At 46.9% G+C, this 26,269-nt stretch overlaps 1 protein-coding gene across 3 annotated transcripts in view; it reads left to right on the top strand.

The window, feature by feature from the left end:
• LOC147110894 (MAP kinase-activated protein kinase 2-like) overlaps nucleotides 1-26,269 on the top strand; it is a 125,941-nt gene that overhangs the window by 73,136 nt on the left and 26,536 nt on the right. For 2 of the 3 annotated variants that reach the window (XM_086001284.1, XM_086001286.1), the window contains exons 2-4: nucleotides 17,205-17,344; nucleotides 20,900-20,964; nucleotides 22,429-22,508. In XM_086001284.1, the coding sequence (XP_085857410.1) occupies nucleotides 17,205-17,344; nucleotides 20,900-20,964; nucleotides 22,429-22,508 (285 nt within the window). The remainder of the gene's footprint in view (nucleotides 1-17,204; nucleotides 17,345-20,899; nucleotides 20,965-22,428; nucleotides 22,509-26,269) is intronic. The other variant, XM_086001287.1, reaches the window with a different exon arrangement.

Here is a 26,269-nt window from a genome sequence, read left to right as displayed (position 1 = left end):
GAGTGAGATAAGGAGCAGTCAGATAGGTTAAAGGAAGAGGAGGAGAGTGAAAGCAACGTATAATCCCAAAGGTGGAAGGAAGAGAGGAAATGTGTGGTTTGTGGGTGTTGGGCAGTTTCACACTGTATATTCGCTTCATAAACTGTAACCGTGCATTAAAATGTAATAAATTGAAAATGCTGTTTGACTGCATAGAGTGAGTGAGTCAAGAGGTGAAAATGCCCAAATTAATTCAGACAGTGCTGGAAATATAGAGCAGAACCGTCAGCGTCTGTAAAGAAAAAAGACAAGTTAACGCTTTGGGTACAAAACCTTCATTAGATCCGAAAACTGTCAAATTAACCGAACCTCTTAATAAATGGATGAAGAAAGGGAGGGGGCAAAGCAAGGCAGTGGATGAAAAACAGTGAGGGAGTGAAAATGGGTGGAAAATCATCTCCGTTAAAAAGGCATTTAGGCTCGTATTTTCCTGATCCTGCCCTTAAAACCCTCCCTAAAATAATGAGAATGTGTGTAGCTAGCTAATGAGAAAATCTGGAATTAAAAAACAGAAAATGCTGAACACGCACAACAGGCTAGTACCCGAAAAGGGAAATACAGTTGAACACCCTGGGAGCAGACCCTGTCCAAGAACTGTGTTCCAAAAATTGTCCACACTAACAGTGTGAATCTGCCTCCCATCCCAATGACACTGATGGACCCAGCCCACCTCTAGATACCTGGGAGATGGAGCTAAGGTCTGACGTTGCTAAAGTCAGCACTCAGACCAGAGGGCTGCAGGCTGCCCTGGAGAAAGTTGAAATACTGTTACCAAAGCTCGCATTGAGTCTGGACAGACTAGATGCAGGAAGGATGTTTCTGATGGCCGGGGAGTCCAGAACCAGGGGTCATAGTCTAAGGATAAGGGGAAAGCCATTTAGGACTGAAATGAGGAGGAATTTCTTCACCCAGAGAGTGGTGAACCTGTGGAATTCTCTGCCACAGAGGGCGGTGGAGGCCAGTTCATTAAATATATTCAAGAAAGAGTTGGATATATTTCTTGAGGCTAAAGGGATCAAGGGATATGGGGAAAAGGCAGGGACAGGGTACTGAATTTGGATGATCAGCCATGATCACATTGAATGGCGGAGCAGGCTCGAAGGGCCGAATGGCCTACTCCTGCTCCTATCTTCTATGTTTCTATGAAAACGTGTTGGAGGCTGAAGATGGAGAAGTCAGAGTGGAATAAAATCCATTCAATCCATTATCTCTTTTCCTTCTTCCCTGCTTGTTCAGTCCTATTAAGGGAATTTGCTTAATTTCCACACCTTTACTCTTTCCGGATGCTGACATCTCTCCATGTCTACCTTTTGCATTTTCTGCTTTTCTTTCAGAATTTCTCCATTTGCAGTTTTTCTTTTTTGCTATTAAATTGTTTGCGTTACCAAGTCAGTTGATGAATATAAGGTTTTTTTTATATATACAAGGTAGTTACGGAGTTGGGAGAGTGGCTTCAGAAACTCACTCCAAAGAGCCACCTGCTGGCCAGAGCCAGCACTACATCGTGACTGTTGACACAGCAAAACTGAATGGGAAATTCTGATGTTGTGGCAGAGCCACTGAATGACTTAAGCTAACTGTATATAATTCTCTTTAACGATGTTCTAACACCAGCCTAAACCTGTACCATTGTGTTAGGCATTACTGTGTTTTGTATATAGAGTTTGCATGTACGGGGCGTGGCCCCTTTAAGAGCGCGGGAAAACGCGGGCAAACGCGATGACGTCACGTCGCAAACCACGGGGCTGCCCAGGCAGTCCTCGTGGCATCTCCGTTGAGTAAAGACCTGTTTAGTTGTTCTCTTGTGTCAATCTCCGTTATTCATTGGAATTCGTTAATTCCTACAATGTAACATTTTTAAGACTTTTGCCTATTTGGTTGGGAAGGGATTTTTGGTTTAATTTATATTATGTTGTTGATAGGAGGTCAAGTTCATCTGACAATGGGTTAACTCTGAAATACACAAGCCATTAAGAATGCAGATTAGGATGGTACGGTGGAATACCAGACAGAGCAGCCACCAAACTGCACTTTTCATGTCCCAATATTTTTAAACAATGAGGATTTGTTCAGTATCTTCCAAAACAGTTCATACCCTGATGGGAGAATGGTCTTCATTCATTATGCCTGGCAGGGGGCTTAGCTGACTGACAATGCAGGTGTAATTAACTTCTATACCATTTTTGGCACATGAAGATGAAGGGTTCGACCCAAAACATTGACTCTGTTTCTCTCTCCTTGATGCTGCCTGACCTGCTGGGTGTTTCCAGCACTTTCTGTTGTTATTATCTTTGATTGGCAGCTTGGCATACCAATCCTTGTCACACAGAGTTAAGGGAGGTGTCAAAAGACATGTCTGTCTCTCTCATCCTCTCTCTCTCTCTCTCTCACAGTTTGAGGCAGTCAGAAACATAGACCAATCTCATTCTCCAGTTATCCAGGCAGGTTGAAAGACTCCAGGCTGAGGTATGAACAAGTATGGCCAGTAAGAGAAAAAGTTAGTGTCTGTTAGTTCAAGAACTGTTAACTTGGGGGTTTAGCCCATTACCCGAAACAGTTACATTTTGTATTTTGTTATGGTGTAAGGAGTGGTAGGAGGCTCCTTCAGCATTATTATCACATTGTAGTTTGAGACCTTTAATGTCTGCTCACTTGTGGATCTACTGCATCCTCTGTAATATACAGCCTTCAGTTCAAGAAAGCACAAATCTATACTGCCACCGAGAAGGACAAGAGCAGCAGTGTCGATGGGAACACCAACACCTCCAAGTTCTCTTCCAAGTTGCACACCATCCTGACTTGGACATATGTCGCCCTTCCTTCATCATCACTCGGTCAATACCCTGGAAATCCTAACCTAAAATCATTGTGGGAGGACCATTAGCACAGGGACTGCAGTGGTTCAAGAAGGCCCACCACCACCTTCTCTGGGGAACTAAGGACAGGCAATAAATGCGGCCTTGCCAATGTCACCTACATCCTGAGAACAATTTTTTTTTAAACTGTGTCACAGCACCCACTAAAAATAACTTGGATCTGCCCCACAAACTCCAGCTATAAAAATTACAAAGTGGGACATATCCCCAGGTTCAGTGACATCAACTGTACCCCGCCCAGCACAATATTTAATCAGGAGGGAAAGGAGAGCACCGTGTAACCTAGAGAGAGAGTACACTGTCAAAATCTCGACTCCGAGTAAGACTCTAAAACACAAGCAGTACCGTCAGATTGTTAGTTTAATTTTTACTTGCACAAGGAGAGAGCTGCCTGGACAAAGGCTAGGCCAACATCTCTAAAGGACATCAGCGAATGCAGCATATTTATACACTCAAACAAGCAAGCGTTCCATAAATCACGTGTAATGGTATTATATCATTTTAGCAAATTAAGAGTTTGCACAAGGACAATCAAAAGGTCAGCAGGACAGAAATATCTCCAGACAAGGTTAGTTAATCATATATTCTGTCAGGAGGTTCTGTCTGAATCTTGTTACCAAGATGATTAGCTTACTCAATAGTTTTGCTTCTTTGTCTAGCGACAATCATTAATAGTTTATCTATTCTATAGCCTTATGCCTCCCTTGTGCTAGTGAGTCAATTATAGCTGTTATCACATCCTCAATGTGGGTGGGTATTATGAAAGATCTCTTGGTCCTGGACACATTGTGACACATTTACTTTTTCTTGCTTTAGCTACAACCTAAGCAAGTTTGTTCTTTTACTTGGCCATTTTATTCTACCCAGCATGCTAAGTATAATGTCAATTTCCACAACACCCTAATCCTAACACAGTGTTAATGGCAATATATGGCCCCAGTCAGAATGGCGTGTGAGTTGGAGGGAACTTGGAGGCGATGTTGCTGTTGCCCTTCTCGGTTGTCGGGAGGAAGGTGCTGCCAAAGTAGCCTTGCTGAGTTGCTGCATTTCATGCTGTAGATCATACATTCCACAGCCACAGTACACCACTGATGGAGCCCAGTGGCAGGGGCAGAACTAATTATTGCAATGCTCCCCTGGCTGCTCTCCTAGCCTCCACCTTCCATACACTTCAACTCATCGAAAAGTCTGTTGCCTTTATCTTATCCCACACTGTCACACTTGCCCAGCACACTTGTTCTCTCTGACCTACATTGGCTCCCAGTTCCCCAAAATTGAAATTCTCATCCTTATGTTTAAATCCCTCCATGGCCTCACCCCTCCCTAGCTCTGTAATCTCCTCCAGTGCTACAAACCACCTCCCTGCATACTCTCAATTCCTCTGACACTGGCCTCTTGTGCAACACCCCCTCTCTTCGCCCCACCATTACCTGCTATGCCTTTGGCTGCCTAAGCCCCACACTCCAGAGTTCTGTCCCTAAGCTGCTCTGTCTCTCCGCCTCCCTCCTTATAACTCGCCTCTTTGACCAGACGTTTGATCGCCCCCTCATAATCTCTCCTTCCTTAGTTTGGCGTTCATTTTCCTTACACCTCTGTGAAGCGCCTTGGGACATTTTCCTACATTAAAGGCAAGTTGCTGTTGTAACCAGGAGAGAGAGGAGAATACAGTGTGTAAGTTGGGGAAGGGAGAGCGAGCGAGAGAGAAGAGAATACAGTGTGTAACTTGGGGAAGCGAGAGAGAGAACTGTTTGTCACTCCCAATGCAAATGTTAAGCTATTGTGCAGGAATTTGCATTAACATGTTTTAGGGAAACAATCAGTGCTATGTGTCAGTTATACTCCTGATATTGTCCTTGAGCAATGAAGGAATGCTAGTGACCATACATTCCCCTGCAGTCTTCATTTAATCATCCTCTAGCAGACAGCTGTCAGGGATAATGAATCTGGCCTGTAAAAATGTTAGTCTGAGTGCCTCTGTGAGTCGGGTGGAGGTGCAAGGTTTCGGTAACTCAGACACTTGTGGTTGCAGGTTTCTGCTAAGTGACAGGAAGTGGAATCTCTTGGGTTGTGCACGACTATCAGACACAGAAGTGAATTTAAATGTAGGATGTGAGCTAACTGCACTTCAGTAATGACAGGGCATTGAAATGAAAACACATGACAGAAATCTCCACAACAGTTTGTAAATTACTCTCACTTTCTCTTCCCCATCCCCAAATTTTGCCAAAGATTCAATTTCTGTTCTGAGAGACTGTGCGACCCGTTCCCGGACTGTGCTGCTCCTGCCTGGGACGTTATGTGACCCAGACCGTGCCGCTACTGTCTTAAGAAGGTTTTTGACCTTATTTGTTCTGGGCCTTCATAAGGGTCTCTCTTGAACTCCAAGCTGATTCTCAAACAGATATTTGCTTTCTTGTCATTCCCTGAGTGTGTAGTTGACCCCAGTAATCTGGACTAGGATCAGCTGCGATGCCCTCTCTGTTTCCATTCTGGCTGACTCTTGCTGGGGTATAGTTCCACGGGCACCGATCTTCAGGCGTGAGTGCAGACAGGCAATTCAGCCGTGTGGAGCGCTAAGCCCGAGCTGTATCCTGTCCTCATGGGTCACCGGGTAGCGATCAGGGCATGGGCCCAGGCATATCCCGGGGTGCTGAAGCTGTAGCCCAGCTAACTCGGCACAGACGAGGGCTCCAACTTGGGAACCTGTGTGGCTCAGTTGCAGAATGGAAGCTGAATTTCCAGCTGAGCCACTGGGGGGCGCTGTGTACCATCATTGTGATGACATATCGAGGAGTTTGTTAGGAAGTATTGAGAAAATCCCTGACCTAAATGCTAAGTGGATTTTGAAATGACCACTCAAGGTTTCAAGATGTTGCAAGTTCCTGTAAATTTATCAACAAATTCAGCCTGTGTTGGAGATGTCAGGTGGTTGAACGGCTCCCAGTACGCAGCAGATGAGGAAGTTCCAAGGTTTGTTCATTATCCTAAGATCGTTTTACAAATCTTTTCAACACTACAAAATGATTTAGGCTTTTTTTTGTTTTACTACTGGTTTTATGTCCAAATGGTTAATGAGTCCATTCAATGGATAAAGCATCCTAAATCCATTCAATGGATAAAGCATCCTAAAAAAGAATTGGAATATGATCCATCGATGACCCTGAGTTTATTCAGTCAGTAACTGAGCCATTTAAACCAGGAAGGTGCCAGTTTTAACTTGCACATGGAAGCGCCTTTAACGTAGGAAAAGATCCGAAGGCGATTCACAGGAGTGTAAACAGACAAAAAATTGACACCAAGCCAAAGAAGGAGGTACTGGGTTGGGTGACTAAAAGCTTGGTCAAAGAGTTAGGTTTTAAGGAGCGTCTTAAAGGAGGAAAGCGATGTCGAGAGGCGGAGAGGTTTAGCAACGGAATTCCAGAGCTTGGGGCTTAGATGGCTGAAGGTATGGCCGCCAATGGTGGGGTGAAGGGAGTGGGGGATGCACAAGGGGTCTCTGCTGAGTTAGCTGATTTCAGCTGCTCCTTAGGGACACTCTAACTGGTCACAGCGCTCATGTACTAGGGAGGGGAAAATCAGTCAGCTTCCCGCTCTTGGTCACTATCCAGGGACCCCTGCTGGAACATCTGCCTGTGCGGACATCGAGTGAGACTGGGATCAGGCTGGGCTGTGATGCTCCTCCTCCAACAACAGCTGCCATGCGTGATTGTACATTTTGCATTAGTTTCTGTACCTTACTCCCAGTGATACATTTTAGACCGGTCTGCAGAAGGATTGCCAACTCTGATCAGACGTATTCCTGGAGATTTCATCACATGACCTCCCACCTCCAACCCCCAGCCCAGCTAAATGGCTGCTTTTTTGCCTATCTCCAATATTTTTGTCATTAATAAACAAAAGTGTTCAAAGAAAATGGGAAAAAAAACTCTCTTTCTTGAATGCGCCTCTGATTTTTCTCCCGGGTTTGTTCACAGCATTGTCCAGGCAGCTCGTCTTCAATTCCTGGAGACTCCAAGACAATCCTGGAGGGTTGGCAGCCGTACCCTGCAGTATAACTTGTGTGATCAGCCTGTGCAGCGTGATCGGCCTGTGCAGTGCATCTTGTAGATGGTACACACTGCAGCCACGGTACGCCGGTGGTGGAGGGAGTGAATGTTTAAGGTGGTGGATGAGATGCCAATCAAGCAGGCTGCTTTGTCCTGGATGGTGTAGAGCTTCCTGAGTGTTGTTGGAGCTGCACTCATCCAGGCAAGTGGAGAGTATTCCATCACACTCCTTACTTGTGCCTTGTAGATGGTGGAAAGGCTTTGGGGAGTCAGGAGGTGAGACACTCGCTGCAGAATACCCAGCCTCTGACCTGCTCTTGTTGCCACAGTATTTATGTGGCTGGTCCAGTTAAATTTCTGATCAATGGTGACCCCCAGGATGTTGATGGTGGGGGATTCGGCGATGGTAATACCGTTGAATGTCAAGGGGCGGTGGTTAGACTCTCGCTTGTTGGAGATGGTCATTGCCTGGCACTTGTGTGGCGCGAATGTTACTTGCCACTTATCAGCCCAAGCCTGAATGTCGTCCAGGTCTTGCTGCATGCGGGCATGGACTGCTTCATTATCTGAGGCATTGCGAATGGCACTGAACACTGTGCAGTCTTCAGCGAACATCCCCATTTCTGACCTTGATGGAGGGAAGGTCATTGATGAAGCAGCTGAAGATGGTTGGGCATAGGACACAGCCCTGAGGAACTCCTGCAGTGATGTCCTGGGGCTGTGATGATTGACCTCCAACCACCACAACCATCTTCCTTTGTGCTAGGTATGACTCCAGCCAGTGGAGAGTTTTCCCCCTGATTCCCATTGACTTCAGTTTTACTCGGGCTCCTTGATGCCACACTCGGTCAAATGCTGCCTTGATGTCAAGGGCAGTCACTCTCACCTCACCTCTGGAATTCAGCCCTTTTGTCCATGTTTGGACCAAGGCTGTAATGAGATCGGGAGCCGAGCAGTCCTGGCGGAACCTAAACTGAGCATCAGTGAGCAGGTTGTTGGTGAGTAAGTGTCGCTTGATAGCACTGTCGACGACACCTTCCATCACTTTGCTGATGATTGAAATGGGGTGGTAATTGGCTGGATTGGATTTGTCCTGCTTTTTGTGGACAAGACATACCTAGGCAGTTTTCCACATTAATACAAAAGCAAAATACTGTGGATGCTGGAAATCTGAAATAAAAACAGAAAATGCTGGAAATTCTCAGCGGGTCAGGCAGCATCTGTGGAGAGAGAAACAGAGTTAACGTTTCAGGTCGATGACCCTTTGTCAGAACCTGTTCTGACGAAGGGTCATCAACCTGAAACGTTAACTTTGTTTCTCTCTCCACAGATTGCTGTCTGACCTGCTGAGTATTTCCAGCATTTTCTGTTTTTATTTCAGTTTTCCACATTGTCAGATAGATGCCAGTGTTGTAGCTGTACTGGAACAGCTTGACTAGAGGTGTGGCTAGTTCTGGAGCACAAGTCTTCAGCACGACAGCTGGGATGTTGTCGGGGCCCATAGCCTTTGCTGTATCCTGTGTGCTCAGCTATTTCTTGATATCACGTGGAGTGAATCGAATTGGCTGAAGACTGGCTTCTGTGACGATGGGGACCTCAGGAGGAGGCCGATATGGGTCATCCACTCGGCACTTCTGGCTGAAGATGGTTGCAAACGCTTCAGTCTTGTCTTTTGCACTCGCGTGCTGGGCCCCACCATCATTGAAGATGAGGATATTCATGGAGCCTCCTCCTCCTATTAGTTGTTTAATGGTCCACCACCATTCACGACTGGATGTGGCAGGACTGCAGAGCTTTGATCTGATCCGTTGATTGTGGGTTCGCTTAGCTCTATAGCATGCTGCTTCCGCTGTTTAGCATGCATGTAGTCCTGTGTTGCAGCTTCCCCAGGTTGGCACCTCATTTTTAGGTACTGTGGTGTATGTAACCTGTTCCACCTTAAGAGAACTTAAGCCTGTTCCACCTTAAGAGATGTACTACTTTCTCTGGCTGCTGTATACGTAATACCGGTGGTGACCACCGGTATATAAGTACTGTGTAGTGATATTGATTTAGTATAGTCCTGACCTCCAACTAGTAAAGACCTGTTGAACTTTATTCTTGTAGTCTGTGTCAGTAATTAATCTTAATACAACTGGAACACACAGACTTAACAGTGGCGACGAGTCCGATTCTTACCCTGCGGCAGTTTATATCCACGGCGGCTTCGTCCACAGAACGGGCGTCGAAGAGAGGCATCCACCCTCATCACCCTGCTGGAAGACACGTCGCGCGGCAGGCATCGAGAACCCGGAGTGCAGAAGACATCCTGAACTCGAAGCCTCCATCAGCGGCAGTCAGCTATCTTCTTTCTACCTCGGTGGTGGGTAAGCCGGTCAGCGACGCGAGCAGAAAGTCGGCCGCGTTGGCTGTACAGACGGGGGGAGGAAGACGGAGGAATAAGGGCAGTGAGATCAATCGCGACCGGAGATAAGGGCCGGTCCGCATTCGGGCCGAAAGGCGCAGCGCGGGGACATCGATCGCGGCTGGTGATAAGGGCCGGGCCGCCTTCGGGCCAAAAAAGGCGCAGCGTCTGGGGCGACTGAAGGCGCGAGAGCCGCGGTGAAGGCGAACGCAGCCGGTGCTAATAACCGGGCTGCAAGAAGGGCTGCGAGGCGCGACATCGGGGAAGCGCGAATGCCCGAGGGAGCCGCGGTGAAGCGGAGACAGCGTCGGGGGAGTTACTAACCGCTGGGAAAAGGGAGCAGCAGCGGCACGCCAAACGCCATTGCAGCCAGTGGGTGAAGACCGCCAAGCGCGGGAAAACCGCCATTTTGTAGGCGGAGGACGAAGACAAGAGCGGGAAGCCACCATCTTGGGGTAAAATAAACTGCAACGATGCCTAAACATGGGAACATTAATACCTTTGATAGCGACATCGAAGATTGGGCCATGTATGTAGAACGCATACAAAATTATTGTAAAGCAAATAAAATCCCAGATGCAGAGAAAGCACTAACTTTATTAAACTTAATGGGTGCGAAGACATACGGGCAATTGAAACACCTTTTATCACCAGATGAACCGGTGGATAAGACGTTCGAGGAGATTGTTACTGTCCTGAAAAATCATCTAAACCCCACGCCACTGATGCTAGCGGAACAATTTAAATTTTACAGCAGAAGGCAGCTGAAGGATGAAAGCAATGCTGAATATTTAATGGAATTGCGTAAGCTAGCAAAGTACTGTCAGTTTGGAACGGGACTAACAGACGCGCTAAGAGATAAATTTGTGTGTGGATTATTAAAAGAAGATACACAAAAGCGACTGCTCGAGGAGAATGAGCTGACGCTTGAGAAAGCGGTCACTATGGCAGCAGCACATGAAGCCGCAGCGAGAGGCACGGCAGTAATGCAGCTACGGTCACCGGAACTCAGTACAAATAAATTGGGTTTGAGTACTGTAAAATGTTATCGTTGTGGAAAGACAACACACGATCAGAACCAGTGTTGGTTTAAAAACCAAGAATGCAGAACGTGTGGCAGGCTTGGCTACATAGCTAAAGTATGCCGGTCAGGAAAGAAGACCAGCAACAAAAAGTCGCCGCAAGGAAAATACACAAAGGTGCACAAGGTGACAAAGACCAGTTCGAACGAACAGAAGTCAGATTCAGACGCTAGCAGTAATGAACTGGGTAGCTTAAGAGTACACAACGTTGGTAAGGATGCAGATCTCCAGACAATTTGGGTCACTCTTCAGATAGCAGGAGTCCAAGTAAAGATGGAATTGGACACTGGATCGGCATTGACGGTCATGAATAAGAAAGATTACAAAAGGTTATTCCAACATATTCCCCTACGGGATACGGAGATTATATTGAAAACATACACGGGGCAAAGAGTGTACCCCATCGGAAAGATAGAGGTAAAAGTGGTCCACAAGGGCGAAGAAAGCCAAGTAATGGACTTATATGTGCTACCTGAAGGAGGTCCACCACTACTGGGACGGGAGTGGATTAGGAAAATGAATATGGATTGGCACTCCTTAAAAGCACTAACGGTAGATTCCGGGGAAACAGATGTCAAACCTAAACGATTGTCCAAAATATTGGATGATGCTAAAGAGGTGTTCCAGCAAGGACTGGGAACACTGAAAGGAATTACGGCAAACATCGAGATTAATGAACATGCACAACCAAAATTTTTCAAAGCCAGACCGGTACCCTATGCAATACGACCTACTGTAGAAGCGGAACTGGAAGCGCTAGAACGTTCAGGTGTACTGTCTAAGGTAGATTGGAGTGAGTGGGCTACGCCCATTGTTCCCGTTATGAAACGTCCTTCGAGCAACAAGCCAGGAGAACCAGGGAAGGTTCGCATCTGGGGAGATTTCAAGATCACCGTTAATCCGGTGCTTCACACGGTGCAGTATCCGCTTCCACGGATTGAGGATATTTTTGCTTCGTTGTCTGGCGGGAAACACTTCACCAAGATAGACCTGGCGCAGGCGTACTTGCAGATGGAGGTTGAAGAAGAGTCACGCCAGTACCTCACGATCAACACGCATAGAGGTTTGTACCGGTATAATAGGCTGGTTTTTGGAGTGGCATCGGCTCCGGCAATTTGGCAGAGGGCCATGGAGCAGGTATTACAGGGAATTCCAGGCACACAATGTTACCTGGACGATATTCTGATTACAGGTGATGGTGATGAAGAACACCTCGCAAACTTGGAACTGGTGCTCAACAGACTGAAAGAGTATGGACTTAGAGTTAATCGGCAGAAATGTGAGTTCTTTCAGAAGCGGATCTCGTACTGTGGTCATGTCATTGACCGGGAGGGGCTTCATAAGTCTCCTGACAAGATAGAGGCAGTTGCAAAGGCTCCCGCTCCGGATAATGTCTCTCAGTTGAGGTCGTTTCTGGGATTGATTAACTATTACCATAAGTTTCTACCGAATCTATCCACGGTACTGCACCCGCTGAACGCTCTTTTACAGAAGGGGGTACCATGGGAATGGAGCGAAAACTGTAAGAAGGCATTTCGCAAAAGCAAAGAATTGATCACCTCAGAGGAAGTGTTGGCTCATTTCAACCTGACACTGCCTATTCGGTTGGCTTGTGATGCTTCTCCATATGGTATTGGGGCAGTACTCTCACACAAGTTGCCAAATGGCACGGAAAGGCCAGTCGCGTTTGCATCCAGATCATTGACCTCCGCTGAGCGCAACTATGCGCAGATCGATAGGGAGGCTCTCAGCCTTGTATGGGGAGTGAAGAAGTTTAATCATTACCTGCAGGGCCAAAAATTCACACTTCTGACAGACCATCAGCCGTTGGTATCCATTTTTAACCCTAAGAAGGGTGTTTCGGAGATGACAGCACAGCGACTCCAGAGATGGTCCCTTTTCCTAGGGGCACATCAATATCAAATAGAATTCAAAGGTACAAAGCAGCATGGCAATGCTGATGGGCTGTCGCGCCTGCCACTACCTGAAGCAGAAGAGACGACGAAAGTTGACCCTGTTGAGTTATTTCATTCGACCATCATCGAGTGTTTACCAGTCACCAATGCAAGTATTGAAAGAGAAACCAGGAACGACCCGACACTGTCCAGAGTTTACGAGGTGACAGTGAAGGGATGGCCAACACATGGTGATCCTCTGTTACCGGCATTCTCGGCAAGGCGAGACCAGCTGTCCGTCTGCCATGGTACTTTGATGTACGGGACAAGAGTGATTATTCCTCCCAAGTTACGGGAAAGAGTTCTAAAGGAACTGCATGAAGGTCATCTGGGGGGAGTTAAGATGAAAAGTCTTGCTAGGGCTTATGTATGGTGGCCGGGCATTGACCAACAGATAGAGGAGTTGACAAAAAGCTGCGCTGGGTGCCAAAAAGTGCAAAATGCACCTCCGATCGCACCGCTACACCCATGGGAATGGCCTTCAGCCCCATGGCAACGCGTACATATTGACTTTGCTGGTCCATTCATGGACTCCATGTTCCTAATTGCGGTGGACGCACATTCCAAATGGCCAGAAGTGATCAAGATGAATACCACTACTTCAGAAAAGACAATTGCGGTGTTAAGAACAATATTCGCAAGGAACGGATTGCCAGAACAGATATGTTCGGACAACGGACCACAGTTCGTGTCGGAAGAATTCCAAAAATTCTTAAAGAAGAATGGGGTGAAACATTATACCTCTGCCCCATATCATCCGGCGACAAACGGGTTGGCCGAGAGATTTGTCCAAACATTCAAAAAGGCAATAAAGGCCATGAACGATGATCAGATTCCGTTACAACACAAGGTGGACAATTTCCTAATGGCATATCGAAACGCCGCTCATGCAGTGACTAACCAAAGTCCTGCCATGATGTTTTATAACAGGAGGTTGCGGTCCAGGTTGGACTTGTTAAAACCAAATGTGCGGAGGGAAGTGGAAAACAAACAGTTCCGGCATATTAATAACAAGTCCACTCGAAGTTTCGAAGTAGGACAACCAGGGTTGGCAAGGGGCTATGGAAACGAAAAATGGCAGTCCGGAACAATTCGGGCCAGACAAGGACCTCTGATGTACACAGTAGATATTGGTAACAATGTGATAAGGCGTCATGCGGATCAACTGGTAGAATCAAGAGCAAGGGTCGAACCCATGGTTGCGACAGAGACAACTGTGGAAGACGTTAATGAACCTGAAGCATCTACCTCGGCAGGGACTGTACCTGATGATGACGTCCAATACATAGGAAACCAACAAGAAGAGTCACCTCAGCAACAAGAATCAGAGACCACTGAAAGGCGTTATCCAAACCGAATCAGAAGGCCTCCTGAGAGACTGAACCTTTGAACTGTTTATACCTGAAGTTATATATGTATATATGTTATTATGTTATGTTAAATGGGGATATGACTGTTAAGCTAAAAAGGGAGGATTGTGGTGTATGTAACCTGTTCCACCTTAAGAGAACTTAAGCCTGTTCCACCTTAAGAGATGTACTACTTTCTCTGGCTGCTGTATACGTAATACCGGTGGTGACCACCGGTATATAAGTACTGTGTAGTGATATTGTATTTAGTATAGTCCTGACCTCCAACTAGTAAAGACCTGTTGAACTTTATTCTTGTAGTCTGTGTCAGTAATTAATCTTAATACAACTGGAACACACAGACTTAACAGGTACGCCTGGTGCTGCTCCTTGCGTGCTCTTCTACACTCCTTATTAAACCAGGTTTGGTCCCCTGGCTTGATGGTAATGGTAGAGTGAGGGATATGCTAGGCCATGAGGTTACAGATTGTGGTGGAATACAATTCTGCTGCTGCTGATGGCCCACAGCACCTCATGGATGCTGTTTTGAGCTGCTAGATCTGTTCTGAACCTATCCCACTTAGCACGGTGGTAGTGCCACACAACACAATGGAGGGTGTCCTCAGTGTGAAGACGGGATTTCGTCTCCAGAAGGACTGTGTGGTGATCACTGCTACCAATACTGTCATGGACAGATGCATCTGCGACAGGTAGATTGGTGAGGATGAGGTCAAGTAGGTTTTTCCCTCGTGTTGGTTCTCTCCCCACCTGCCGCAGGCCCAGTCTGGCAGCAATGTCCTTCAGGACTCGGCCAGCTCGGTCAGTAGTGGTGCTACTGAGCCACTCTTGGTGATGGACATTGAAGTCCCCCACCCAGAGTACATTCTGTGCCCTTGCTACTCTCAGTGCTTCTTCCAAGTGGTGTTTGTTCAACATGGAGGAGTACTGATTCATCAGCTGAGGGAGGGCGGTAGGTGGTAATCAGCAGGAGGTTTACTTGCCCATGCTTGACTTGAAGCCATGAGACTTTATGGGGTCCCGATTCAATGTTGAGGACTCCCAGAGCCACTCCCTCCTGACTGTATACTACTGTGCCGCCACCTCTGGTGGGTCTGTCCTGCCAGTGGGACAGGACATACCCTGGGATGGTGATGGAGAAGTCTGGGACATTGGCTGAAAGGTATAATTCTGTGAGTATGACTATGTCAGGCTGTTGTTTGACTAGTCTGTGGGACAGCTCCCCCAATTTTGACACAAGTCCCCAGATGTCCGTGAGGAGGACTTGCAGGGTCGACCGTTGTCATGTCCGTAGCCGGTGCCAAGGTTGATGCTGGGTGGTCCCTCCGGTTTTATTCTTGTTTTTCGTAGTGGTTTGTTACAAGTGAGTGGCTTGCTAGGACATTTCAGAGGGCAGTTAAGAGTCAACCACATTGCTGTGGGTCTGGAGTCACATTTAGGCCAGACCAGGTAAGGACGGCAGATTTCCTTCCCTAAAGGACATTAGTGAACCAGATGGGTTTTTACGACAATCCGATAGTTTCATGGTCACCATTACTGATACTAGCTTTTTTTTATAACTGAATTTAAATTCACCAGCTGCCCTGGTGGGATTTGTTTCCAGGCCCCTGGATTACTAGTCCAGTAACATAACCATTATGCTGCCAAGTGTTTGCTCAGTCCAGGTTCGCAAGGAGAAGCAGATGTTAGGGCATGAGCGAAAGGCACAATATCCAGTTTATATGTCAAGGGGGGGAACACGTCGATTCATCTCCTAGATTACACTATTATATGAATACATATTGGGCAGTAAGTCAACTCTGGAACGTAAGGGACATAAGATCCGCCTACAGGAGCAACTGATGCCCCTGAACTCGAGAAGATAGCAAAGGTATACTCTGACCTTGTAAAGTTCTCCAGTCCCATTTGGGGCTTTGAACCCACAACCTTCTGACTCGACCAAGCTGACACCAGAAGTAGTCCACCTTACCACCTTTGAGCTGCGGAGTGTGTGTGTGTGTGGCAATATGTGTGCAAGGGATGGAGTGAGGACAGTAACAAAGGGAAAAATATCTATTTATATAAACTTCTTCCTGATACCTTCCATTGCAAAGACACTGAAGTTTCTGCTGCTGAGGAAAAGGTTAGGTACTTACACTGGGGCACACTTCAACAGGCACTGATTGTCCTGTGGTACCTGCCTAACTCTCTCACCATTCTTCATGTCTGAGGGCGGACAGTGAGCATCAGCAGGCTATTGCTCACTGTGGGAGATATCACAGTTGAGCTTGAGCTAATCCACAGCTGATATCCACTGTCCAACACTTTCCTATGGCATCAATGGATATCGGGTGTGGGAACCCTGCCTCATTTTCTTCTCCCCAGTCCCTATTCTACCGTGTATTTACAGAGCAGAGGGAGCTTCTGCAAATTGCTTTTCTAATTCGGATTATGACAGTTTGAGAGTTTTTCTTTGTCTTGTCATTTGCGGTTGCCTGATCTGCTCTGTGATGTTCTCGGAGTGGATGGGCTATGTGTTTTGCAGCTGTTGCCAAAGGCCGTGGACGTTTTGAAAGCTGGAGAAGAGTTCCAATTTTTGAAGCTGGGTTAATTTCCCATTTACTGGCAGCGTTCATTCCCAGGCTTCTGAAACTTCCCAGGTGCTGCTGAGAAAATACAAGTGAACCATTTTCTTCCTTGAGCCCGAAGACTGCGTCATTTTAGTTGGAATTGGAATTTCCTAATTGTGCAAAAATGCCAAAACCTTTCACCTCTCGCTGTTAGAACTGAGCTGTATTTTGAATTGAGAATGCCCACACGACAGCCATGAATTTCTCTGGCATGTCCCAGGGTACAGTTGTTGCGAGCTTTGGGCATGTTGAGCAATGAACCTGATGCATGCAGGGGTCATGGTTTGTCTGTTTATTTTGCCGCAGCTTTGGGTCTGCGGCTCCGTGCATCGTGTCTGCTCTTGGGCTGTGGCCCGTGGCAGTTTTAGCCAGTGGGAAGAGATCAAATGAGTTGGCCTTGAGTAACTGGACGTAGATTTGACAAAATCCAGGAGCTTTGATGTCTGGTGAATTAAAAGCGTGACCCCTATGTCGGAGCACTATGCTGCACAACATGTTGGCACCCCACTACAGATAGTGCCAAGAGTCTTGATCTCAACACACGACACAAGGAAGAGGATGGAAGATGCTGTATATGGAGTTTAAGAGACAAATTTTCAGGGGAGTGATTTACGTAGTAACCATAAAACAGAAAGATGAGATGAAAAAGCCTGCACAAACCCAACTAAAGATACAGAAAATCTTGGCTGAGCCATCAGGGGATTTAAACTGAACCCAGTACCTGCCTTGCCTGTTAAATCATTTCAAAAATGTCCATATTGTACAGAAGCATAAATCCACTGCTACTTCTCTATCTCCAGCATACCCGTTCTTCTTCTCTTTACAGGTTCTCTATGATTGCCCAAAGGCGCGACGTGAAGTGGACATGCACTGGAGGGCCTCCAGCACCCTCCACATTGTCCGAATAATTAACATCTATGAGAACATGCACCATGGGAAACGGTGTCTCCTGATAGTGATGGAATGGTGAGTAGGAAGCCATGGTGAAGGGACAAGGTCTGTAAGTACAGGAAAATAACAGTGTTGAAAAGAGTAGAGAAGAAAATAAGGTAAATGAAGAAGTGATTACACTGGGAGACTGGAGGGAGGGGGAGCTGCTGGGGTGATGCTGGTACCTATCAGTTATTTCTCCTCCCATGCTCACATGGTCACTTCCATTCTTGGTCCTCCTCTCTTTATCATTTATATCCTACCCCTTAGCGATATCTTCCAGAAACATGAGATCACCTTCCACATACACTGACATCCCTTGGCCTTACCACTACATTTCCTCTGTCGATTCCAAAATTAAGACCTGGTTGACACAATGTTCCTCCATCTTAATGTTGCCAAAATTCAAGCAACACGCCTTCAGAAAGGGTAAATCCTGCCTGATCTATCTCCTGAACTTCTTTAGGAACTGACAACCCAAGTAGACTTCCACAGGCATTTGATATGTTCCACATGAAAGGCTGGATAAGCTCAAAGCTTTGGAGATTTAGAGTAAAATTTAGGAATGGATAAAATAAATTGATTCAGGGATAAGAGAATAATGGGTACGTAAGTTTTAGAGGTTCATGTCAAGGTGGGGGCATGTACTGAGTTGGGTGCCCCCGGGCTCATTGGGACTACTACTGTTTCTAATTTGTATCAATGACTTGGATTCAGAAGATAGGAACATAGGAACAGGAGGAGGCCATTCAGCCTCTCGAACCTGTACCGTCATTCAATTAGATCATGACTGATTGAGTTAGATGGAGAAGGGTGGGAGGAGGCTCATGTGGAGCATAAACACCAGTATGGACCAGTTGAGCCCAATGGCCTGTTTCCTTCTGTAAATTCTATATAATTCTATGATCTGTATCTTAGCTCCATCTACCCACAGTGGAATCAAAGAAAGCACAATACTAGTTTTGCAAGATACGTGAGAGGGGAGAACAATGACAGATGAAATTTAATGCAGACAAGTGTAAAGTACGGGACATTGGAAGGAAAAATGGGCTACAGACATACTCCATGAGTGGTGTTGAAACAGCTAAGGATGAAGTTGAAATAGAACTAGGGATAATGGTAGACTTGATGCTCAACATGTCCAACTCAGAGCAGCAACTGACAAAGCCAATAGGATGTTGAACTCCATGATCAAAACAGTAGAAGTCAGTGGAAATCATGATCAGACTGTACAATGCTCTGGTCAGACCGCACCTTGAATACTGTGTCCAGTTCTGGCTGCAGAAAAAACAAGGAAGACATTCAACTGCTGGAGATAATGCAGAGAAGAGTTATGAACCTGTCCCTAGTGTCAAAGATCTGAGTTATAAGGAAAGGCTGGAGAAATTTTGACTTTTCAGCCTGGATGTGAGGTGAGCTAGAGGTATGGAACATTGTTCTGGGAATGGAAATGGTAAATCTGGGATATTGCTTTAAATTAAATTGTGGATGTAGAACATGGGGTGATATCAGGAAATTCTTCTTCACACACAGAATGAGCAACACATGGAATGGACTCCCAGATAAGAGTAGTGGAGGTGAAAATCCTGGAATCATTTAAGAAATAATTAGATGCAGCAATCGAATGTAGGTTCTTTCTGGAAGGATGAATGAATGAAAATGGGCCAAATGGCCTTCCTTATCTATAACTTCCTTGTGATCTTTGGTTCTCACCTGCAGCTATATTTCTCTGGCCTTGACTCCATCTACCTCGGGCTGTGATCAGAGGTGTGGACGCTTGGTGTACTGTTTGCCCCAGAGATATTCTTCCCATCCCACATCTGTTTCCCTACCAAGCACACTTTTCTTCCACCTCTGCAATATAGCTTGCCACTGTCCTGAATTCCCCCCATTGCTGCCAGACCCCTAGTCCATGTCTTTGTTATCTCAAGGCTGCATTTCTCCAATGTTCTAGCTAGCCTCCACCCTCATTCACAATTCCGTGTCCTGCATCCCAACCCAGAGTCCACACTCCTATCACCCCCATGCTCGCCAAACTTCTCTGGCTCCCCATTCTCCAGTAACTGAACTTTAAGCTTCTCATCATTCCTTTCCAGCCCCTACAGAATCTTGTCTAACTCTGCCTCCAAAATCTGTTCCACCCATATATCCCCCATCACATGCTCTGCTCATTCAACATCGGGTTACTCCTGGTTCCCGGTGCTCTCTTCACTCCATCATCAATGGCCGCTTTCACAGCTACTATACTCCTTTCCTCTGGAACTCCCTCCCTAAATCCCTCCAATTTTCTCCGCCTCACTTTTAATAACCTCCTAAAAGACTGTATGTACCAATCCCGAGAGAATGTGTTGTGGAAGGTGGTGTTATGGTTGCTCCCCATCCTAGGGAAAGGGGAGGGGGAAGATGGGTATGTAAGGCAAAAACCAGAAGGTTCTGGAATGAGAGGGAATGCCAAGTACTGTTGCGGTCGCCAACCTGTACTACTGTTACTGGTTATTATTAAACACACATTGTATTCTGTACATAATTGTGTTTTGAGCTTTGTCATGAAGAAACTGAGGGCCCTGTTATCCACTGTTTACAGGGGTTTCCACACACACTTTCGCACCCCCCAACCTGTTCATTTTCCTGCCCACGGTTTTTGCTGGCTCTGTATAACGTGCTGAGATGTGTTTTATACATGAAGTGGTGCCGAAATATAAGCTGGGCTCTTGTAATAAACATACATTCCTTTCATACATTCATTCTTTTAATACACCTCCCCTCCTATCCTGCAGTAGAAGTTTGGGGTGAATTTTGACAAGGCTTCTCCCGATCAGCTGTCATAACTTTGGTGAAAGACCCATGGAACCCCCAGGGAAACGGTCTAAATGGTGCTTGCCCAATTTCTCTGAGGTTTCCGCGATCATCCGCAAAGTTATGGCGGCTGTTCGAGAGAACCCCTGCAAAAATGTAACCCCGCTGATTCTTGTGGGACGTGGTTTGATGGGTGCAGGAGACCCCTAACACCTTATTCTTCATCTGGGAGTCTAGACAGCTATTCAACTGTAGTGGGCATCGCCAGACGATCCTGACCTCAATCAACACCCAGTGGCAGAGCGAGGAGGGTAACTGGATAGTGACCAGAGGCAGGGACCCTGGCTGATTATTTTCTCCTCTCCTTAGCTCTGGGGTGCTGAGGATAATTAGAATGCCCCGACTGCCTAGACTGGGGAATCGAATCTGGTTTATGCGGCTTGGTGCCAAAGGTATTTCCTTTACCTAGTAGTCTATTGGAGGAGATCATACTTTTTTTTATAAACTCGTTTAAGAAGCTCCTTTTTAATGCAAATGAGATGGATTTGTCTCTGGATATCATGGTTAATGACCTTAAATGAATGGGACAGGGTATTTTGTTGTCATTCTCTATCTCTATCAGCATTTTTCAGGGGCTGCGACCTCTGATATCCTCTTGTAAGCACAAAATACAGAATACTGTGGGTCAAATCCTCTGGGTAATTGCCAGCCAAGCCCCAGCCTTTATTTACCCTGTGCTTTCTCTCTCTCTCTCTCTCTCTCTGTCTCCCTCTCTCCCCCTGCCCTCCCTGACAGTATGGAAGGAGGTGAATTGTTCACCAGGATCCAGGATCGAGGTGACCAGGCATTTACTGAGCGGGGTAAGTCATGAGGTGCGACATTCGAGTCGGCTTCACTTATGGTCCTCATTACAAGCTGTGACCTTCCTGCACTGCCGGACAAACAACAGGGGAAACCACCATGGTTATAAATACTGCACCGTGGTGTCCGTCAAACCCAATGTCGCAGTTCTGGTCGCCAAATCGTAGGAGGAACGTTACTGCCCTTCAGAGGGTACAGAAGCGAGTGGCTAATTAAATTCCAGGTATCAGGAATTTAAGCTACCAGGAAAGGTTGAGGGAGTTGGTGTTTGTTTTAAAATGAGGCGATCTCTGTGTTCAAGGTAAGGAAAGGAAAGTGGCAAAGATCCAGGCAAATTGTTCACTGTGGTGAAGGGGCGTCAAATACCAGGGGACATACGTTAACAATGAGGAAGTTAGGCGTAAGGAGCAGAACCAGGCCGAACTTGTTTTACACACACGGTCGTGGAACAGTGAAGTAAATGATTGAGTTAGCTGATCTCAGCTAAAACAGCAGTAGAGCAGCTCTGCAATTGGTGTCAGCACCTCTGGGCCAGAGAGAGAGATGATGAGTCAGGGTCCCCTCTGTCCAGTGACCCCTGCCGGAAAGTGTGGGTGTTGGGTGAGAATAGGAACTGGCTCAGCTGTGACTCCCCTCACACTTGGATGGACTTCAACAGCAACAACTTGCATTTATATAGCGCCTTTAACACCCCAAGGCACTTCACAGGAGCATAATTGGGCAAAAATTGACACCGAGCCAAAGAAGGAGATATTGGGACAGGTGACCAAATGCTTGGTTAAAGAGGTAGGCTTTAAGAAGAGTCGTAAAGGAGTAGAGAGAGGTTTAGGGAGGGAATTTAAGAGCTTGGGGCCTAGACAGCGAAGGCACGGCCGCCAATGGTGGGGCGAAGGAAGTTGGGGGGTGGACAAGAGACTGGAATTGGAGGAGTGCAGAGATCTCGGAGGGTTGTAGGGCTGGAGGAGTTTACAGAGAGAGGGAGGGACGAAGCCATGGAGAGAGTTGAACATGAGGATGAGACACTCAAAAGTCTTCAGGCAGGAAAGTGGAGTTGATGATGTAGAAGGTCAGCCATGATCTTATTAAATGGCGGAGCAAGCTCGATGGGCCATATGGCCTCCTCCTGCTCCTATTTCTTATGTTCGTACTAGAAGACACTTGGCTTGGAAGTGCTTGTTGCTGGCACGTGCATGAAATGGAAAGTGTTCAATTCCCACATCCCTCAGTTGGAGCATAAAAAACAAGATAAATCGATGTGCAAGCACATGCATTGAATTCTATATCACCGGTTAAAACCTGAAGTAAGGCGCCAGCTCCCTGGATAACACAATGCACAGTCACTGTTGTTAAATAGCAGTTTACTTGAAAGCTGCCATTCTGTATATTGATGGTCTCTGGAATATTGCATAAAAATGGTCACCTGTCCGGTGAATCCTCTATTGCTTCCATTGTGTATTTTACAGAGGCCTCAGAAATAATGAGGGACATAGGAAGTGCTATTCAGTACCTACATGCAATGAATATTGCTCACAGGGATGTCAAGGTAAGACCTGCAAGTTCTCCATATCTTGAGTGGCGGCTGTTAGTGAACATATTGCTGGGCTAATGCAGAAGACCATTCCCATCAAATGATCCAATTGTTTTATCATCAAACATTTTTAGCTAATCAACAAAGTAGAAGTTGGGAGGAAGATGAGGAGGTAGGCCAGTGCGGAGCGATATACCAAAAGGAAAGTGTGAAAAAAGACTGGAGTGGAGAGATACACTATGAGGAAAGTGAGGAGATAGACGGGAGTGGAGAGATACACTGAGGAAAGTGAGATAGACGGGAGTGGAGAGATACACTGAGGAGAGTGAGGAGATAGACGGGAGTGGAGAGATACACTGAGGAAAGTGAGGAGATAGACGGGAGTGGAGAGATACACTGAGGAAAGTGAGGAGATAGACGGGAGTGGAGAGATACACTGAGGAAAGTGAGGAGATAGACGGGAGTGGAGAGATACACTGAGGAAGGTGAGATAGACGGGAGTGGAGATATACACTGAGGAAAGTGAGGAGATAGACGGGAGTGGAGAGATACACTGAGGAAAGTGAGGAGATAGACGGGAGTGGAGAGATACACTGAGGAAAGTGAGGAGATAGACGGGAGTGGAGAGACACACTGAGGAAAGTGAGATAGACGGGAGTGGAGAGATACACTGAGGAAAGTGAGGAGATAGACGGGAGTGGAGAGATACACTAAGGAAAGTGAGGAGATAGACGGGAGTGGAGAGATACACTAAGGAAAGTGAGGAGATAGACGGGAGTGGAGAGATACACTGAGGAAAGTGAGGAGATAGACGGGAGTGGAGAGATAGACTCAGGAAAGTGAGATAGACGGGAGTGGAGAGATACACTGAGGAAAGTGGGGAGATAGACGGGAGTGGAGAGATACACTGAGGAAAGTGCGGAGATAGACGGGAGTGGAGAGATACACTGAGGAAAGTGAGGAGATAGACGGGAGTGGAGAGATACACTGAGGAAAGTGAGGAGATAGACGGGAGTGGAGAGAGACACTGAGGAAAGTGAGGAGATAGACTGGAGTGGAGAGATACACTGAGGAAAGTGGGGAGATAGACGGGAGTGGAGAGATACACAGAGGAAAGTGAGGAGATAGACGGGAGTGGAGAGATACACTGAGGAAGGTGAGGAGATAGACGGGAGTGGAGAGATACAATGAGGAAAGTGAGGAGATAGACGGGAGTGGAGAGATACACTGAGGAAAGTGAGGAGATAGATGGGAGTGGAGAGATACACTGAGGAAAGTGGGGAGATAGACGGGAGTGGAGAGTTACACTGAGGAATGTGAGGAGATAGACGGGAGTGGAGAGATACACTGAGGAAAGTGAGGAGATAGACGGGAGTGGAGAGATACACTGAGGAAAGTGAGGAGATAGACGGGAGTGAAGAGATACACTGAGGAAAGTGAGGAGATAGACGGGAGCGGAGAGATACACTGAGGAAAGTGAGGAGGTAGACGGGAGCGGAGAGATACACTGAGGAAAGTGAGGAGATAGACGGGAGCGGAGAGATACACTGAGGAAAGTGAGGAGATAGACGGGAGCGGAGAGATACACTGAGGAAAGTGAGGAGATAGACGGGAGTGGAGATATACACTGAGGAAAGTGAGGAGATAGACGGGAGTGGAGGGATACACTGAGGAAAGTGAGGAGATAGACGGGAGTGGAGAGATACACCGAGGAAAGTGAGGAGATAGACGGGAGTGGAGAGATACACTGAGGAAAGTGAGGAGATAGACGGGAGTGGAGAGATACACTGAGGAAAGTGAGGAGATAGACGGGAGTGGAGAGATACACTGAGGAAAGTGAGGAGATAGACGGGAGTGGAGAGATACACTGAGGAAAGTGAGGAGATAGACGGGAGCGGAGAGATACACTGAGGAAAGTGAGGAGATAGACGGGAGTGGAGATATACACTGACGAAAGTGAGGAGATAGACGGGAGTGGAGAGATACACTGAGGAAAGTGAGGAGATAGACGGGAGTGGAGAGATACACTGAGGAAGGTGAGGAGATAGACGGGAGTGGAGAGATACACTGAGGAAAGTGAGGAGATAGACGGGAGTGGAGAGATACACTGAGGAAAGTGAGGAGATAGACGGGAGTGGAGAGATACACTGAGGAAAGTGAGGAGATAGACGGGAGTGGAGAGATACACTGAGGAAAGTGAGGAGATAGACGGGAGTGGAGAGATACACTGAGGAAAGTGAGGAGATAGACGGGAGTGGAGAGATACACTGAGGAAAGTGAGGAGATAGACGGGAGTGGAGAGATACACTGAGGAAAGTGGGGAGATAGACGGGAGTGGAGAGATACACTGAGGAAAGTGAGGAGATAGACGGGAGTGGAGAGATACACTGAGGAAAGTGAGGAGATAGACGGGAGTGGAGAGATACACTGAGGAAAGTGAGGAGATAGACGGGAGTGGAGAGATACACTGAGGAAAGTGAGGAGATAGACGGGAGTGGAGAGATACACTGAGGAAAGTGAGGAGATAGACAGGAGTGGAGAGATACACTGAGGAAAGTGAGGAGATAGACGGGAGTGGAGAGATACACTGAGGAAAGTGAGGAGATAGACGGGAGTGGAGAGTTTCACTGAGGAAAGTGAGGAGACAGACGGGAGTGGAGAGATACACTGAGGAAGGTGAGGAGATAGACGGGAGTGGAGAGATAAACTGAGGAAAGTGAGGAGATAGACGGGAGTGGAGCGATACACTGAGGAAAGTGCGGAGATAGACGGGAGTGGAGAGATACACTGAGGAAAGTGAGGAGGTAGACGGGAGCGGAGAGATACACTGAGGAAAGTGAGGAGATAGACGGGAGCGGAGAGATACACTGAGGAAAGTGAGGAGATAGACGGGAGCGGAGAGATACACTGAGGAAAGTGAGGAGATAGACGGGAGTGGAGATATACACTGAGGAAAGTGAGGAGATAGACGGGAGTGGAGAGATACACTGAGGAAAGTGAGGAGATAGACGGGAGTGGAGAGATACACTGAGGAAAGTGAGGAGATAGACGGGAGTGGAGAGATACACTGAGGAAAGTGAGGAGATAGACGGGAGCGGAGAGATACACTGAGTAAAGTGAGGAGATAGACGGGAGTGGAGAGATACACTGAGGAAAGTGAGGAGACAGACGGGAGTGGAGAGGTACACTGAGGAAAGTGAGGAGACAGACGGGAGTGGAGAGATATACTGAGGAAAGTGAGGAGATAGACGGGAGTGGAGAGATACACTGAGGAAAGTGAGGAGATAGACGGGAGTGGAGAGATACACTGAGGAAAGTGAGGAGATAGACGGGAGCGGAGAGATACACTGAGGAAGGTGAGGAGATAGACGGGAGTGGAGAGATACACTGAGGAAAGTGAGGAGATAGATGAGAGTGGAGAGATACACTGAGGAAAGTGAGGAGATAGACGAGAGTGGAGAGATACACTGAGGAAAGTGAGGAGATAGACGGGAGTGGAGAGATACACTGAGGAAAGTGAGGAGATAGACAGGAGTGGAGAGTTTCACTGAGGAAAGTGAGGAGATAGACGGGAGTGGAGAGATGCACTGAGGAAAGTGAGGAGATAGACGGGAGTGGAGAGATACACTGAGGAAAGTGGGGAGATAGACGGGAGTGGAGAGTTACACTGAGGAATGTGAGGAGATAGACGGGAGTGGAGAGATACACTGAGGAAAGTGAGGAGATAGACGGGAGTGGAGAGATACACTGAGGAAAGTGAGGAGATAGACGGGAGT

Source organism: Somniosus microcephalus, chromosome 11, assembly GCF_052327205.1.
Source record: "Somniosus microcephalus isolate GS21.2 chromosome 11, FLI_Smic_1.0, whole genome shotgun sequence".
Lineage (NCBI taxonomy): Eukaryota > Metazoa > Chordata > Chondrichthyes > Squaliformes > Somniosidae > Somniosus > Somniosus microcephalus.
Note: the sequence above shows the minus strand (reverse complement) of the source record. Positions and strands in the feature narration are given on the sequence as shown.